General features: G+C 44.7%; 2 protein-coding genes across 11 annotated transcripts in view; both read left to right on the forward strand.

The window, feature by feature from the left end:
- The window catches only part of NINL (ninein like), a 90,129-nt gene extending 86,970 nt beyond the window's left edge, over positions 1-3,159 (forward strand). For 9 of the 10 annotated variants that reach the window (XM_088844317.1, XM_088844316.1, XM_088844321.1 and 6 more), the window contains 2 exons: positions 341-454; positions 2,211-3,159. In XM_088844317.1, coding sequence (XP_088700443.1) covers positions 341-454; positions 2,211-2,402 — 306 coding nt within the window. In that variant the 3' untranslated portion in view covers positions 2,403-3,159. The other variant, XM_088844320.1, reaches the window with a different exon arrangement.
- A 4,606-nt stretch (positions 3,160-7,765) lies between these two features.
- Positions 7,766-17,986, forward strand: part of LOC129556201 (ankyrin repeat domain-containing protein 26-like) — a 125,378-nt gene continuing 115,157 nt past the window's right edge. The window contains exons 1-4 of the mRNA XM_088844315.1: positions 7,766-8,001; positions 10,477-10,591; positions 11,041-11,214; positions 15,616-15,722. Of these exons, the coding sequence (XP_088700441.1) occupies positions 7,781-8,001; positions 10,477-10,591; positions 11,041-11,214; positions 15,616-15,722 (617 nt within the window). The 5' untranslated portion in view covers positions 7,766-7,780. The remainder of the gene's footprint in view (positions 8,002-10,476; positions 10,592-11,040; positions 11,215-15,615; positions 15,723-17,986) is intronic.

Consider the following 17,986-nt stretch of genomic DNA (forward strand, 5'->3'; position numbering starts at 1 on the left):
GACACGTCGTGCTGGAGAGACATTTAAGCTAGGACAGATTATTGACAAAGGAAATTTAGTCAGAGATCCTCTAGGAAGACTACCATGTTTAGGGAAACTCAACTTTGAGTCATCTAGGATTAAAATTGTAGGACAAAGCATCTCTTATCTGCTCACACTACAGTGAGAAATGCAGCTTTGTGGCTTGTGAGACATTTCTAACCATCCCTCCCTATGGATGAAAGGTTAGCCAGATGCTCGGATTTTGTACACTTCAGCTGATTTCCACTCTAAAGTAAATAACCCTGAGATGATTCTTTTTAAAATGTACTGTGTTGATCTCTAACCTCCTCTTGTTCAGGAAGCACATGAAACACAGCTGAAGGCAACAGAAGAGCGGGTGGAGGAGGTGGAGATGATTTTGAAGAATATGGAAGCGCTCCTTCAAGAGAAAGTGGGAGAGCTGAAGGAACAGGTGAGTCAGGGACACCGCCTGTGGGCATCCGGGTAGCTGATGAGGGAGACAGGCCCCAAGAGAACCCTGCTGAGGAGGGCAGGGAGAGGGGAGAGAGGCCTTGCTGTCCTATGAGGTCTGCCTGGTGCTCCAGGAAGTGAAATGTCAGCGTCTGTGGAAATAGCTTCTTTTCCACAGTGACCGAAAGGGGTTTAGCTACAGCACCCTGAGCCGTGGGGCCCCAGTTCGAGTCACTCCATGCAGGCTGTCCACTCCAGACCCCACTGCCCACCTGTGTAGCCCCTGCCCTGCGGGCACCACCACCCTCCAACCTTTTCGGTCCCGGGTCCTCACTTCCCTTCCCAGCCGTCAAACTCTTGGTGGCCCCCCTACCCCCCAAGTCACTCTTGGCAAAACCTCAACCCCAAGTAAATCCTGAGGCTCCTGCATGCTGGGGGGGCGGGTAGGGGTGGACTGTCCCAATCGCCGCCTTTCCCCCACACCCCTCTCTTGGGGGCCCTTGCGCTCTGCCTCCGACCCCCAGGCCCTCTCCCCTCCTCTCAGTTGGGACTTGGGCTTGTGTCCCCATAAGACCAGAAGGTCCCAGAGAAATGGCTGTGCCCTCAGCCTCCACCGCCCCCGCTCCGGTCTCTTCCGCACCGCCTTCCGGAGCCCTGGTCCTCCCAGCGCATTCTCTGCGGCCTTGACGCGCCCCTTCTGACCTGTCTGCTCCCAGCCGCCCGCCCGCCCAGGGGCCTGTCTCACTCTGCAGCACGGTCCTCGGTGCAGAGCAGAGCTCCCATCGCCCGCCTCGCGCCCCGCCTTTTGGGTCCTGGCAGCTGGGCTCCACGTCTCCTCTGCCAGCCCCTCAGCACAGCAGTCATCCTTAGACACGCTGGAGCTGCCGGCCTTCCTCAGAGTAGACAGCGGCTTCTCCGGGGGCCTGGAGATTCTGCAGGACCTGGTCCCCTCCCCTCGGCCCCTTGCCCCACCGGCATGGCAGCTCTGCCTTTCTCAGAGGCCTCCTGGCCATTCCTGCCACCCTCGCATGTGCCGGCCTCTGCCCGGGAGGTTTGTGCCAGGCAGCCTCCGCCAAGGCCCCCATGCTTCTTTCAGGTCTCTCTGTTCACCTCAGGTTCAGCCGTGTGTCCCCTGCCTGGGTTCTCTGTTCACACGCCACCGGACACTGCATGCTCTGCTGGCTCCTCCCGTTAGGACACGTGCCTGTGGGAGCAGGGCCGTGGCCGGGCAGCACTGGCCGGCAGAGCTGCTCAGTAGCTGCTTGAGTGAGTGACCTCAGCGCGGACTTTCAAAGCCCAAAGCCAGGACCCCTGCATCTTTGCATCTTGACTAGTGTATCCTGTGTCCCCATTGCTCAAGCCCCTGTCGGTGTCGTGTGGGTGGCGCCCAAGGTGCCTCGGTGCGTCCTGGCTGACATGGTGGGCCTGCAGAGCACACTGAGATAAGCCAAACATTTTGGGTACTCTTGACTGTTTCCTCATTGTCTTTTGGAGGCCTCCAGATATGGGTCTTCTTGTCTTCATTTCGTGGTAAATCAACTTGTACAAAGGTGGCTTCGATTTTCTCTACCACATAGTTCGTCAGTTTCTTCTCTTGTGCCAGGATAACAAAACCTGTCATTACATCCAACATGTCTCTGATTTGTAAGGTTCCCCAAACTAGTCTGAACGCGTGTGGAGGAATAGGAAGGGAGAGCTGGTGGCGTGGCGTGGCTGCGTTAGACGTGCAGTACACTGTGGCTTTCTCCCTTCTCCAGTTTGAAAAGAACACCCGATCTGATCTGCTGCTCAAGGAGCTCTATGTGGAAAATGCTCACCTGACAAAAGCGCTTCAAGTCACTGAAGAGAAGCAACGAGGTGCCGAGAAAAAATCCCGATGTTTGGAAGAAAAAGTTAGAGCTCTCAACAAACTACTCATCAAGATCGCTACAGCATCCCTCGCTGTGTAGACTGCTTTCCTTCCTGGAATCATTTTGAAAGAACATCTTTTAAAGTAAACCACTGTGACGCTGTACCTTACTGTGGCTCACTGGCTGTATATCCCTGGATAGACGAGGATTGTGATTATGTTTACCCCACAAGCATTTAATGAAGGCCTGTGTGCCAGATGCTGGAGAAACAGGTTGGAAAAGACTGCTTTTTTTTTTTTAGTGGTCCTTGGGTATCTTCTAGAGTGAAATTCCTAATTTGCTACTGACAAGCAAAACAGATTATGGGGTTCTCAGCAAGGTAAATGGTAAAATAAAGCAAGTTTAATGTTGCACTTCTGATCTTGGCTACAGAGATTCAAATGCAGAGTCAGAGCTCTATAGTTTTACCATTGCACCGTTAGTCACTAGCATTCTCGATGCTGGATCAATATAGACACTCCAGAAACGTTGCACTTTCTGTGACTTTCAACTGGCGATAAGAGATAGAAGAAGGAAGCCTTTTTGTCAGGACCTGTTCCACCACGAGGGAGTCTCCACGGTGCTGGTATTTTAGGGCTGTGAACTCAGGGAGAATGGTATCCATTATGAATGCAGTCTTTTCCTCACTGAAATGTCGTCACACTGGTAAGTGTATGATATGTTTTTTTAAAAAAAGGAAAAATGTATAGTTTTATATCCAGGATATACATAAATTATGGTCATTTAGTTTATCAGAATAAACTACTGTAATATGAAGTCATGTATGTGCAATAAAATCCATTTCTATTAAAACTGATTAACTTCTCAGCATTTTTTAAACTAAAATATTTCAAAGATATAGAAAAATAGTTCTATAGGAGGCATTCATATGTATTACGCAAACATGCAGATGTGTTAAGGACATTGTTACAGCATCTTGGACAGAAGCCCAGTCCCTGTTCTACTGCAGCCAACCTTTTCCCCTTCCTGGTGGCAACCTCCCTCCTGAAGCTGCTGCATGCTCCCTCCCCTCCATCTGTCTGCACATTTACCGTACGTGCTTGAATGAGAAAAACGTTAAATCGCTAGAATAGATGGAAAGGTCAGATATGGGGTAGCAGGACTCAACTACATAGAGTGGATTCTTCTCTCCATGCACCTATGGGTCGCTTAACCTATGACAATGGAGGCAAGGATAGACCGTGGAGAAAACCCTCTTCAATAAATGGTGCTGGGAAATCTGGACAGCTACAGTAAAAGAATGAAGTTAGAACATTCTCTGATACCATACACAAAAATATACTCAAAATGCATCAGAGACCTAAATGGAAACTTTTAGAGGAAAACATAGGCCGAACACTCTTTGAGGGAATTCTCTGGGAGTCCAAGGGTTAAGACTTGGCATTTTGACTGCTGTGGGCCTGAGTTCAATCCCTAGTCAGGGAACTAGGATCCCATCAGTGGCATGGCACAGCCAAAAAAAAAAGCACTCTGACATAAATTGCAGAACTATCCTTTTCGATCCATGTCTTTGAGAACTGAAAATAAAAATAAACAAATGGGACTTAATTATACTTAAAAGCTTTTGCACACCAAAGGAAACAATAAACAAAATAAAAAACTAACAGAGAGGGAAAAGTATTTTCAAAGGAAGCAACTGACAAGGGATTAATCTCCAAAATATACAGATAGCTCATGTAGCTGTATGTCACAAAAATAAGACACCAAACACCCGATTTTGAAATGGGCAAAACAAATAAATAAAAATAAAAGTAGAAATGGGCAGAGGACCTTAATAGACAGTTCTCCAAAGGAGACAGACAGATTGCCAGTAGGCCCATGAAATGATGTCAACATCACTAATTTTCAGAGAAATGCACGACGAACTTCAATGAGGTATCACATCTCACTGGTCAGAATGGCCATCATCCAAAAGTCTACTAATAATAAAGGCTGGAGAGGGTGTGGAGAAAAGGAAACCCTCCAACGTTATTGGTAAGACTGAATCGGTACAGCCCTTATGGAGAACAGTGTGGAAATTCCTTAAAAAGCTGAAAGTATAAGAGACCTCTGTATGATCCAGAAGTCCCACTCTGGGGCATATATCTGGAGAAAACTATAACTCAAAAGGATACACATACTCCAGTGTTCATTCCAAACTCCATTCCCATCCGCGGTTGCCATATACCATTGAGCAGAGTGGCCCGTGCTATACAGTAGGAAAGACAATTGAGTTTTCAGCCGTGGGTCCATCACTTACTGTCTGAGTGGCTTTGGTGAGGTTACTGAACCTTCCCCGAGGGGAGCAGCTACTCACCTGCTGGAGGAACCAGGGAGATGGGTTCCCCTCTGTCCCCTCCCCAGCAGCGCATTCCTTGGCCCTGGTCCACTGGGACTTTGTCTTGTCCAGGCAGATGTGTTTCGGCCTGAGTTCTGCTCCTCTTCAGTCGAGAACCTTCCTCATTAGCCTTCCTCTCACCACCCTGGGGTCTGGGGCCTGGTGCCCTCCTGTCCCAGGCCCACTGCCTCCTGGCCTCCTGCCCACTCTTCAGAGCAGCTGGACCCCTCCTTCCTCCCCAGCCTTGCCTTGATTATACCTGATGCCCACCCTTACTAGACTAGCGTTCCACGTAGTGACAGTGCATCCATGATTCTGCAGAAACAGTGACAACGCACAAATTAACAAGAGTAGTGACCACTGCAACGTGTATGCTTAACAAAATGCCCCTTCACTCTACGTGATAACCTCAAACACCCACAACTTCATAAAGTTGGATGAGACAATTGAGGCTGAGGGTTTAAACTTAATATTTGAGCTGGGGTTTGTACATGCACAGCCTGCCAGCCACCAAAATCTGACTCTTTTCTGCTGCACCCCTTGGTTTTTCTTTATCACTGTGGGAGTTAGTTTATATTAGTGCCAAATCAGTACTGGAACGGCCTTGCTGGGTGAGAGCTATCCCTCTTCTTCCTCAGGCAAACAGTCTAATTTGCAGGCTGAGATCACAGTAGACAGAAGACAGACACACTGATCGATAGAAAAGCTGGAGGAAATAAATCGGTTGAAATATCTGAGGTTCATTTAGGGGCAGAGCCAGAGTAGAAATTCAAAAGGAGTCCAGCATCCCGAGCTTTGTCTTATCCACATAAGACTATGATCTCTCTTCTCAAAGCTGAGGGCCCAGACATGGCCCTTGAGTTCTGTTCTCCTACAGATGTGGTTTATTCAAGCATCTGAACGCCAGCATCCCACTTTCCTTTAGACAGATTTCTTGTGCTCTGACAGCTTCAGAAACTAACCAGGGAGCAGATGTGGACACAGTGGCCCAAACACTGCTTGCTGCCGGCTGCACTTGCCTGGATCCTGGAGAAATAGTTCTCCCATCCCTCAGCCTCATTCACGGGCTGAAAACAGCCCCAGGACCCATCCGTGTCTCTGATAAAGAATCTTCTCTCTCAGCCCTGCACACACCTAGGTTCAGACCTGGGCCAATTTCACCACCTTTCAGCTTGGCTGTTGCCTGTCCTGCGGGATCAGAAATGATCGGTTGACGCTACACTGTGAGTTTGGATGAGAATGTGCTCTTGAGCAAATGTGTGCTTCCTGCTTCTTCCCAGCCTCAGCCACTACCTGGGAAGAGAAAAAAGCTCATTGCGCTTTCCTAGGAGCCAGGCTGAGGCAGGTTGACCATGCGCTCCAGCTGTTCTCCACTCCTGGGATACCTTTAATCAGAGCACAGGGTGTCAGCCGCACAGACACAGGGCAGGAGTCCCCTCCCCGCCGGGAAGTGATAACAGCCCGTGACTGCATGCATGTCACCCCGCCCCCCACCCATCGATGGGGACAGATCAGTGACTGAGGGTCTTGAGCTCTTTTTCCCTCCAGTGAGGATCCAGCGCGTGGCCTCTCCATATGATGTTTTTACCTTGGTAACGTCACTGGCAGCTTTCTCTGAACCTTACTGTCTAGCACCCATGACCTGAAGTGCTGCGAGCTCTCTCTCCCCCCTTCACCTGCAGGCAAGCCGTTGGCTTTCCGCTCCTCTCCACTCCGGTGGCAGAGAGGACAATTCCACAGAGTGGGGAGCAGAATCGAAGCTGTGGCGAGGAGGAGAGCATGGGGGAGGGGGCCGTGGGCAGCTCCTTCACGGTGTTTGGTTGTGGGTTGAGCACCGTTGAGACTGCAGGGGAAGGGGGCAGCATAGTTGAGGGAGAGGTGCTTTTGTTTTTTGTAATTTATTTGTAACTGGAGGATAATTGCTTTACCGTATTGTGTTAGTTTCTGCCAAACATCAGCATGAATCAGCCACAGGACAGAGGGCTTTTTTGTTTTGAAAGATGGTAGCCATCCTGGTCAAAGCTTCTTGGTCCCTGCTGTTCCTACTATCAGACGCTGTTTTCCCATGTAGACTAGCTTCCCTGTTAGCTCAGTTGGTAAAGAATCCACCTGCAATGCAGGAGACCCCAGTTTGATTCCTGGGTCAGGAAGAAGGGATCGGCTGGCTACCCACTCCAGTATTCTTGGGATTCCTTGGTGCTCAGCTGGTAAAGAATCTGCCTGCGTTGCAAGAGACCTAGGTTCTATCTCTGTGTTGGGAAGATCCCCCTGGAGAAGGGCAAGGCTACCCACTCCAGTATTCTGGCCTAGAGAATTCGACGGACTGTATAGTCCATGGCATAGCAAAGAGTCAGACACGACTGAGCGACTATCACTTTCACGTTTTGTGCTTTTCATAAATGACCTTTATTGTATTGAGGAAATTTTTTTGCTATTTTATTGAATTTTTTTTTTTATCATGAATGGGTTTTGAATTTTGTCAAGTGTTTTTTATGCATAGTCTTGCTTTTAATTCTTACTTGAATTTTGGTAGAGTTGAGCTTTGAATCCATTTGGTCCTAAGCTTTTAGCTTTGGGGAGTTTTTTTTTTTTTTTTAATATTTAAATCTCCTTGTTACTGGAGTGTTGAGTTTTTCTATTTTTTCTTGTTTTAGTCCTGACAGGGTGTATGTTTCTCAGAATTTATCTATTTCCTCTAGGTTTTCCAACTTGTAATTGTTCATCAATAATAATGGTTTCTTATGATTATGCTTCTTTACTTCTGAGGTATCTGTTGTAATGTCGCTTTCCTTTCTGTTTATTGCAGTTTCCTCTCTTTCCTTCTTACCTTAGGCAAGGGTTTATTGATATTCTTTGTTTCTTTCGAAAAATGCACTTCCAGTTCTTGCATATGCACACCGGGCATTCTGGCACCCGGGCAGTTTAGAGGTGTCGCTTAGCAACGATCATTCTGGGATGAAAGATTCCAAACCGTTGAGCTTCCCAGCTGGGAGGTTGTGGCGGGACGGCTCTGGCTTACCTATAGTGCTCGTGTTGGGTTTAGGGGACTGTGAAGAGCCGAGGGGGAGGTGAGGTGTGTTTGGAGTCCGTAGGCTCTGTGATGAAGAAGATTTGGGGCTTCAGGAGTAAGAAGGGCATGTGGCCCTTTGGCTTCTCCATCAGAGGAGGTGATCATGGAACCAACTTCAAGCCCGGGTACCACATCCGAAACAAGGACCTTGGAAAGGTCCACAAAGCTGCCAGCGTAGGCAACGTAGCCAAAGTGCAGCAGGTTCTGCTGCTCGGAAAGAATGGCCTACATGACACGGACAAGATGAACAGGTAATTGGGGAGGAAGGGCCTGGCAGGGGTCCCTCCTGTGAGTTTCCCCCCCAAGGCTCTCAGATACCTTTGTGGGATCCAGTGCCCCACAGACTTGATAGGCTGCAAAAGCCTTAGCTGGTTTCGGACCCGCTTATTATTCCCCTTTGAGAGCACTTTACTGGTCGTTTTAAAGGTATTTAACTGAATGTCGGTAATCACAGAACTGAAATAAAAGATGAATAGCATCTTTGTTTCTTCTTCTTCCTCCACCTTTTCATTTGTCATTATGCATGCGTTAACGTGATGTACTCATGAGTAAGAGCTCTCAAGTTCTGTAGCCCTCAAGAAATCTTCTGGAACTCCCTGGCTCTCACATTGTTTTTCTCATGTGATTGATGAAAACTCTTCTTCATGGATCGTCCATTGTGGATATTGGCAGTGGACAGATTTTTGATGTTGTCAGCATCTTATTTTTAATGTACACATTTTTATACCATAATGTTATATATTACAGAAAACTGCATAGTGAGAAAAATAATCCCCATGACAGGTCAACTTCTGGGTTAAAAATGCTTCAAGTACAATTCAATATCCATTTTATATCAGTGTACACTTATGTGTTTATGTTCCTTGCTGAAGGACCTTAGAAGACAGCTTTGAAGTAGGAAGCTGGCTGTGTCTTTGAATAGGAAGACATTTTCTTAGGATATATGGTCTTTCCATATTTAAACCAAATAAACGTATCGTGAGTTTAAAGATTTTGGGTTACACATGCTGTCTTTAATTTTTTGTGATGAAAGTTTTGTATAGTAGACAAGATTTGCCCTTTTAGATGTCAAAATTTGCTGGATGACATTTTCTATCAGAAAAGATAAATTATGTGTAGATGGTGGAGAAATAACCTGGTAACTATTTAGAGAAAAGTAACTGGATTTTTATCACCAAAAAGTTTCAGATGGAGTATGGATCAAAAATTTTAAATACACAGGGTGAGAAAAGTATCAGAAGGAAAATGAAATTACTATCTATACATTTTCTGTGTGCTGACAAAGACCTTCTTTTTTTTCTGGTTCTACTGTTTATTAACCTTAATATTTTTTTAATTGGATGGTAATTGCTTTACCATGTTGTGTTGGTTTCTGCTGTACAACATCATAAATCAGTTATCAGTTCAGTTCAGTCGCTCAGTCGTGTTGGACTCTCCGCGACCCCATGAATCACAGCACGCCAGGCCTCCCTGTCCATAAGTATACATATATCCCACCCCAGAGACCTTTGTAAGAATGATTTCAAAGGCAAGAATTCTGGAGTTTCCTGGGTTTTGGCACCAAAAAAAAAAAAAAAAAAATCTGATAGCAACCCCCCAAAATTTAAAAATCTCTGTAGATCAACCTATCTGTAGGGAAGTCGGATGAGCAGACAGGGCTTGTCTTTCTGGCACTAATAGGAATGTGGCACAGATACAAATAATTTGTCACTTTCAATTTAATTTTGAAGTTTGTGTGAGGATTGGTATCCTGTGACAACTTTCAGCCTTATCAGAAGTCAAGGGAATCTTGGGAATTTCCTGGCCGTTGAGTGGTTAAGACTCACTGCTCTGGGCCCAGGGATCGATCTCTGGTGAGGGAACTAAAATCCTGCAAGCTACAAGGATATATTGTCCAACATGGGGAATATAGCTCCTATTTTATAGTCACTTTAATGCAGTCTAACCTTTCACAATTGTGGGTCACTGTGTTTTGCACCTGTTTTATATCATAATATATAACATACGTCATCTCTAAAGCAACCTTAGGCAAAAACACCTCATGGGAATTAGACCAACAGGAAAAATGAGAAATGAACAAACAAAAATGCTACAATTTATAGTTGTAAAGACTGTGAGTTTTAAATTATATTCCAATGTCAGAGACGTTAAAATGTGAGAAAATGAGCATATTAGAATCCTCAAAGTACAGTGTTGTCTCTAATCCTCAAAACAGGTCTGCAAAGGAGGTATAATGTCCTTTGACTTCATTCAGATGTTGTCCTTGTAAGAGAGTAGTAACAGTAGTAAGTATGGTAATATAATTTAACAGTTACTAGCTGTTATCTGTGCGAGGAACCGTTCTGAACCCTGTGCATGGATCTCAGTGAGGCATCGCAGCGGTGTCCTGTGAGATAACTGCTACTCTCTCTCCATTTTGCTGATGAGGAAACTGAGGCACAGAGAGGCTGAGCGGCATCTACTGAGTGACAGAGTGAAAGTCAAGGTCAGACCCACGTCGAGCTGAGTCTCCAGGTCTCGCGCATTCCATTCAAGTAGACTGTTCTTTCATTACTGTGTAAGGGGAGCTAAAGCTAATATTTGCTGCTCTTTCTCCAGAAGAAAACGAAATATTTGTTTAGAGGGAAGGGAGTACCATGCTGCTGAGTGTTTTCAATCACATGAAGAGTTGTTTGTTTTGGAACAGTTACACGGTAGTTTCCTGAAAACTGCTCTTGTTCTCGTAGGACGGCGCTCCACTTGGCCTGTGCCAATGGCCATGCAGCGGTGGTAGCTCTTCTCCTGGAGAGGAAATGCCTGCTGAACCTCTGTGACGCTGAAAACAAGACCGCGCTGATGAAGGTATGGGGCAGCGAACCATATCCCCGTGAGGGGGATGTGATTTAACTGCTGCTGCTGCTGCTGCTGCTAAGTCACTTCAGTCGTGTCCGACTCTGTGTGACCCCATAGACGGCAGCCCACCAGGCTCCCCCGTCCCTGGGATTCTCCAGGCAAGAACACTGGAGTGGGTTGCCATTTCCTTCTCCAATGTGTGAAAGTGAAAGTGAAGTCGCTCAGTCGTGTCCGACCCTTAGCGATACCACGGACTGCAGCCTACCAGGCTCCTCCGTCCATGGGATTTTCTAGGCAAGAGTACTGGAGGGGCTTGCCATTGCCTTCTCCAGGTGATTTAACTACTGAGACTAAAAATGAATTTATGTCATTGAAATATAGGGAACTGGTGAAGCTTGTGGACTGTTTCCTTTGAATTCCTAGAATTTACACTCTCTTTCTTGGCACGACACTGACAGGCCGTAGAATGCCAACAGGAGGAGTGTGCGACTCTTCTGCTGGAGCATGGTGCGGACCCGAATGTCGTGGACGTCTATGGCAACACCGCTCTCCACTACGCTGTCCTTTACCAGAATGTCTCACTTGCAGCAAAGCTGCTTTCCTATGACGCCAATATAGAAGCCAGGAACGAGGTATAGCTCAACTAACTTTACTGACCAAATATTTGCCAAGCATTTTTTTAAACTCGATGTGTTTTACTGATAACAGTATGTAAATAGGTAGACTGAGTAGTGTCCAGCAGGCCCTGTTACCATGGAAACAACTCCAAAGCCAAGTCGGGGTGGGTGGAAAATGTCAGAGCCCACAGAAAGGGCCAAGTGCTCTTTCTCAGCCACCCTTCTACCCCAGAAGGAAGATTTTCCCACTAGAACGTGCTCAGGAGTGGGTGGTAGGCTCAAGTCCAACAAAAAGTGAAGGCCTCGGGGGAGTGCAGTGACGTGGTGGGTGGCTGCTTCCAGGGGCTCAGGGAATGGGTGCAGCTGCTTGGGAAGGGATGGGGGTGGGAGGAAGGAGACCCAGCGCCCAAGCTGGGGCGGTGCAAGTGGGCGGGGGAGGCACGGGCCTGCAGCCCTAAGCCCTCCAGGACCCCGGTTCTGAGATCCGGTCAAGTGGCTCAGGTCACGTGTGACATCCAGCAAGGGCAGTCACTTGTGCTGGTGACCACTTGGCTTGCCAGGGACACACCTCGGGTCTCCCATGCTCAGCCCTGGGAGGCTGCTCGGTGGGGTTGTAGCGGAGTGAGGGGAGCTGGTGATGGTGAAGCTGCCCCTCCTGCTGTTTCTCCTGTGGCTGCAGCCCCGCCAGGAGCTGCAGAGAGAGCTCCCCCACTCTCACAGGTGGGCTCAGTTTTCATTGTTTGGAAGCTCCAGCCTTCCCTGAGTGAAAATACTTTGGAAGCACTTGATTGTCTAAGATGTCACTTTAAATCACGATATTACTCAAGAAGCATTAGAGAGTAAAGCGTTCTTTTTTGTGTTTATGGCAGATATTTGTGGTAACACTGCACTTGTTAAAGGTAAAATGTTTTCCAAGTATTTTTCCCTTACTGAAAAAAATTGTTTTTTTTTCTAATTAGTCTAAAATAACACAGTAAAGCAAAATTTGCCTTAGAAATAGACTTTGTCTTAAAACTCAAACAAGCATTTGACAACATCATAGAAATCTTGCTGCTGTTAACACATTCCAATTTTATGAAAAAATGATTTATATAAAAGTGATTTCTCTCACATTGCTCAAGGCTTCCGAGGCTAAAAGGACAGGCAAAGGAGCAAGCAGGTGAAAAATGCAGATCAAGGTGGAATTTTGGCAGTTGGGGTATGCCAAGAAGAGGGTTTTTTTTTTTTTTTATTTAGCTAATTTTTTAAAAATTTATTTATTTCAATATTTATTTAGCTGTGCTAGGTCTTGGCTTTAGCATGCAGGATCTAGTTCCCTACCAGGGATGGAACCCAGACCCCCTACACTGTGAGCACTGAGACCCAGACACTGGACCACCACAGAAGTCCTGAGTTGTTGGTTTTTGTTGTTTTTTTTCCCCTTCACTTTATATATTTTGGTAAGGTGCTTTTCAGTGTCAGGGATAATAGTTGTTATTTTGAGAAAGAGATTGAGTGAATTGGAGACTTGCCTAGGTATCAATTTTAGGAAGACTCTGCAGAAATCAGATCAGCTGATTAAGTTGGAAAGAAGAGAGAAGAACAAATATTTAACAGAAATATTATCCTGTTCTGGCAGAAACACCCAGTTAGATAAGAGTCTAGACTCTGCTCTCAATCTGGGTCTGGATAGAAAGTAAGGGGTTTATAAACAATGAGATCAGGTTGCCTTTTGTGTTTATTAGTCCCTGTTCTACCACTATTTACCCAGGAAAATTTAATGCAGTTTTGATGACTCTTATGTCTCATGCTTTTCTTTTTTCTTCAAATCCTCAAGTAAGAGAAGGAATTGGCCATGTGGGTGAGAGATGAGACTGGAATGTTTGCTGCGCTAATTCTCAGCTAGATTGTGATGCTGAAAACCGCAGTCACTTGGGAAAGCTTATAAAAACATTTATAAGCCTAGGCTGTTCCCTGAAGGTTTTGATGGAATAAATCGAGGAAGGCCTGGACGTGTGTCTTTAGAAATATTTCCATGAGATTCTGATACGATCCTTGGTGAAGAACTATGGAGTGATTAAGTATAATTTCTAAGTGCACCTATCTCAAAAATAAGTAATCTATAGAAGAGTTGGAGTTTGATCAGTGCCAGCTACTTCCATCAGCTCCCTCCTCTGCAACAATATTAGCTTGACTTTTTCCTCTGCCTCTGTGATGGAGAAGTTAAAAGGAATATTTTTGGCAATATCTATTGGCTTGAATGATATAACTCCTTTGCCTTCCAACCACTAATTATTCAGTGACACGCCAAGAGTCTTTAGAGTTTTGGTCATGGCGAAGTTACTTCATCTGGAGTCTGACCCTTTAAGGCTTTTGCACCTTCTGTTATCAACCAGGTCATTAGGTCAACAGATATTTGTTACCAACAGGGTTGTCCTGAGTGCAGTAACAGTAATTCACGAGCCTTCTTTTGGTGTCAGCAGGACAGACTCTTGCAGTGAGTCTGCTAGATTTGCTGAGCCCTGGCATAAGCAAGATGATAGCTTTAAACATCAGAACCCATGAAGTTAGTACAGATGGGGATTGTTTTAATCATTTAGTTTCAGCAGTCTCAGGAACTCATTATCCATTTGGTTAATAATCTGGGAGAATCCTAGAAACAGATTGTAGTTTTAACAAGCAGTGGAAACATTCTTCAAGTGGGAATTTTGAGTCTTGTTTTTTAAATTTATTTTAACAGAATTATGAGTCCAGAGCAATTTTTACTACATACTGAGACCCACTTTTCTTGTGAAACACATGATACTAAGGAAAGGAAAGCTTTCACATACAAATATTTGCTTTATACCCACCTGTTTGGAAACAGCAGAATGTAAAGCCACAAGTGGGCTACAGACCAAATGTGGTCCTTGGATATGTTTCGCTTACCTACCTCCACAAACTGAGTCAGCATTAAAAATTTAGCAACCTCATGCAGAAGTCTGCATTTCAGGCTTCTCAGAGAACTAAATCTGGTCCCCGCTGAGCCCATTCTACTGTTTGCTCTGCATGTGGCGGCCTCCCCTTCTGTACGGGGCGTGTGTTCGCTGGTTTGCCAGCCTCACCTGGCTTTTTCACTTACTCACGTCACCAGCTTTCCCTCCATAAGCATTTGAGTTTCCATTTCTTGTTTTATAGTTTATTTTGATAACTCTTTCAAGGTTTTAAAGACAGTCTAGTTAATCTATAATTGATTTCATATTTTAAAAGAATCTCTTAAGGATGGGATTGAATTTTTCAAATTAGAATTTTTAAGTTGTTTGTGGCGGTTTCACGCTGAATGAGCCTCCCAAACACACAGGATTATGAGAGAGCGCAGGGAGAGTTCATGGAAGAGCAACTCCCCGAGAAAACGCTGAGTGCATATTTATTGGTAGCTCACCTCGTAATCTTTAACGAAGAGCAGTAAAGCAAGACAGAGACCAGAACTCTGGGATTAAGGCAGCTTCCTCCTGGAGGTCTGGAGGTAATCACGTGAGAGTCCTCAAGAAAGGTCTTTGAAGATAAGCGGTGTTGTTCTGCGTCAAAATGGCATCTAAGTAATGCTGACCCATCAGTTTAACTTAAGGGCGGGGGAAGGAACAAGCAAGGAAGAACGAGTAAGATTAAATTTCAGGAGACTTTGCTGAGAAAGCCGAAAAACATGGTGCCCACAGTTGGTGTATTGGAAGAAAAAAAACAAAATAACTTTTCTCTTTGCATGTTCATGTAGAGGATAATATTCCCACTGGAATGTCTGTAACCTCCTGAGGTTACTCTTGGTCATCCTTGGACAGGTTATGCACGCTACAGATAATATTATATATTCCTGCCTCAGCACTGTTCCTAAAATATGCAGTTGATTTAGTAGCTAATTGATTTTCTCTGGAGGAGTGTTGAGACTAGTAATAGAGCAAGTAAATACTACAATATTCCTGATAAATACTATGATAGAAGGAAAGATCCTTGGAACCAGTAAATGTTGAAAGTGAGTTTTAGAAAATGACTCTGTGGTTCATCTTTAGAAGAGGTAGAGGAGGAGCATTTTATTATTTATTTTTTCAAGAGACGTATTTGGCTGCACTGGGTCTAGTTGTGGCACGTGGGATCTTTAGTTGTGGCACGTGGGATCTTTAGTTTCGGCACGTGGAATCTAGGTTCCTGCCCAGGGATGGAACCTGGACACCCTGCCTTGGGAGCTCAGGTCTTAGCCCCTGGACCCCCAGGGAAGGCCAGAAGGAGGAGCATCTTGAAGAGATAGAAGGTGCCCCGGGGGATGAGGAGGAAGGGCTCCCTTTTTTTTTTTTTTTTACTTTCTGAATTGTATGTTTAAGTTCAGAGAATCTGTTGCATGATTTTCAGTTCAGCTTAGAAATAAGTTAACTATGTACATTAGAAATGGTTTTTCCCGTTTTACAGGATGACCTCACACCACTCTTATTTGGCATAAGTGAAGGGAAACAGGAAATAGTGGAATTTTTAGTAAACAAAGAAGCAGATATACATGCGGTTGATAAGATGAAAAGGTACAGTTGTTCTTTTTCTTTTTAAAAACCTTAGTGCTGTTCTCTGGTGCTAACATCAAGATTAAATTAATAAGAGGTTTCACTTGTGATCAACACTTCATCAGTTAGGTAGAAAATCAATTATTCTGACTGGGAATCGTGAAAAACTATATAGCAGAAATATATAGCAGGATTCATATTCCTTTTTAATATTGAGTGATGTCATATGCAACCTGTTCCTGCTTCTGGTTGATCTTGGAGTAGCTGAGGGATTTCATACTAGTTTCATTAGCTTTATAAAATATGGATTCTGCTTTTTAGTTTACCTTATGACAGTATCGAGTTTCTTCATACTTTTATAATGATTGTTTCACCTCTACTTCGTATCTATTTTTCCTTAAAAGATGCATACTAAACATAAAGTGCTTGATTTTGTCTTTTGGGTGACTCTTTGCTTTCAGTTACTTTCTCTGAAAGATACTGATGTTATTAAATTGAAGAAAAGTCCTTCACAGTTTAGTGACTAAACAACAACAAAACAGTGATTAGTAATCACTGTCCCCAGATACTGTGGGGTCATCAGTTTTTATCCTTTTTCATTTCTAGTACATTTTGATGTTTTCATTTTCAATGAATGTAGAAGGAAGAATGATAAGTTTAATTGGATAAACCGTTCCTTTAACAATGATAAGTCAGAGGTGGATGAAGCAGATGAAAATGATGGGCTTTAGATTCAGACTGGGTTCAACTCCTAGCTTTCCTACCTGTTAGGGTTATGACCTTCTGCACATAACTCATCATCAGCAAATAAGTTTCCTGACACAAAAAGGCAAATAGTAACACATCCTTCAAAAGTGGCTGTGTGTATATATAGTATTTCCTTTAGTGAAGAGCACATGCTTGTCAACATCAGTAAGTGCCACGGTGACTATTTTTATTTCCATTATTGTTAATATTTTTGTTTTAAGCCTGCAAATAGCCTTTGCTTAACCCAACCTGTAGCTGACTTTGAAGTATAATGTATCAGACTAAGGAGGAAATGGGGGATTCGTCCCTTAAATACTCACCTGCCTCAGATAAGCGACCTCAGCATAGTTTCTCGTCCATCAAGGACTTTGTTACTATTTTTTAAAAGCACTTATTTATTTGACTGCGTGGGGTCTTAGCTGTGGAAACTCTCAGTTGCGGCATGTGGGATGAAGTTCCCTGTCCAGGGATGGAACCTGGGCCCCCTGCTTTGGGAGCCTGGAGTCGTAGCCCCTAGTCCACCAGGGGAGTCCTCATCAGGGACTTTTGAAGTAGTAAGTGCTGCTACATGCCATCCCAGTGGGACAGGAGGCTTCTTTTCCATCCCTTCATTTTAGCCTTGGAAGTAATTTACGATGGTGTACACTTGAACATGTAAATGGTCCGCTCTTCATGGAAGGTCAAGATGTTAACTTGGCAAAGCATATCAAATGAGCTGTTTCTGGAAGTTAACTCAACTTCCTGAGAGTGACGTTATCTCTCTGTTGTTTTAGAACCGCCCTCATGCTTGCTGTCAATTCTGAATGTATGGATGTAGTCCGTCTTCTCCTTCAGCGAGGTGCTGACGTCTTTTCTCGAGATCTCTTTGGATGGACCGCAGAAGAATATGCTGCCATGAGTGGTTTTAAAATGTAAGTGTTCACATTAAAATGCCAGTTCTCACTAAAGTGCAGCCAAAAAAGAATTTTAACTGTTACTTGTTCCATGACCAGTGAGAGTTGTCTGTTTGGTGCAGGCAGCTTCTATCCTGTGGGGGCACCTTTCCTTAGGTCATAGGTTCCCTGTCATCCTTCCCAGAGTAGTGGGTGTCATCTTGCCTGAGATTCCATAGTTACAGTTGGCCCCCTTATGAGATCTGTTTCCTGTAATAATGAAAATCTTCCAAAGGATTTATCTGCCTCAACTGTAAATGTTTTCTGAGTCTGCCCCATTCACCAGAAATCCTTAAATCTCACGTAAGTTAGTTCAGAGAGGAATTTAGAGAGGTAAGCCCTGCCTAGGACTTGCCAGCATCCATTGTAAGAGTAGGGTTATGTCTTCCAAGTGAATCGGAGGTGCACATGGAGATTAAGCATCACTGTCAGAAAGATCTGCTGGTTGAGAGTTTGAGTAGGTGGAGAAGGGTGAGTAGTGGTCCAGGCCAGGTCTTGATTGTGATTAGTTTTTCTGCACTTGGTGTAATTAGCTGCAGTAATGGGGGTAATTATGTTCTCTAGTGTAGTGAGTTCATACCTTATAAATAAATTTAGGTACCAATT

The sequence above is a fragment of the Moschus berezovskii genome, chromosome 15, assembly GCF_049115385.1.
Source record: "Moschus berezovskii isolate FMDL1 chromosome 15, NW_MosBer_1.0, whole genome shotgun sequence".
NCBI classification, from domain to species: Eukaryota; Metazoa; Chordata; class Mammalia; order Artiodactyla; family Moschidae; genus Moschus; species Moschus berezovskii.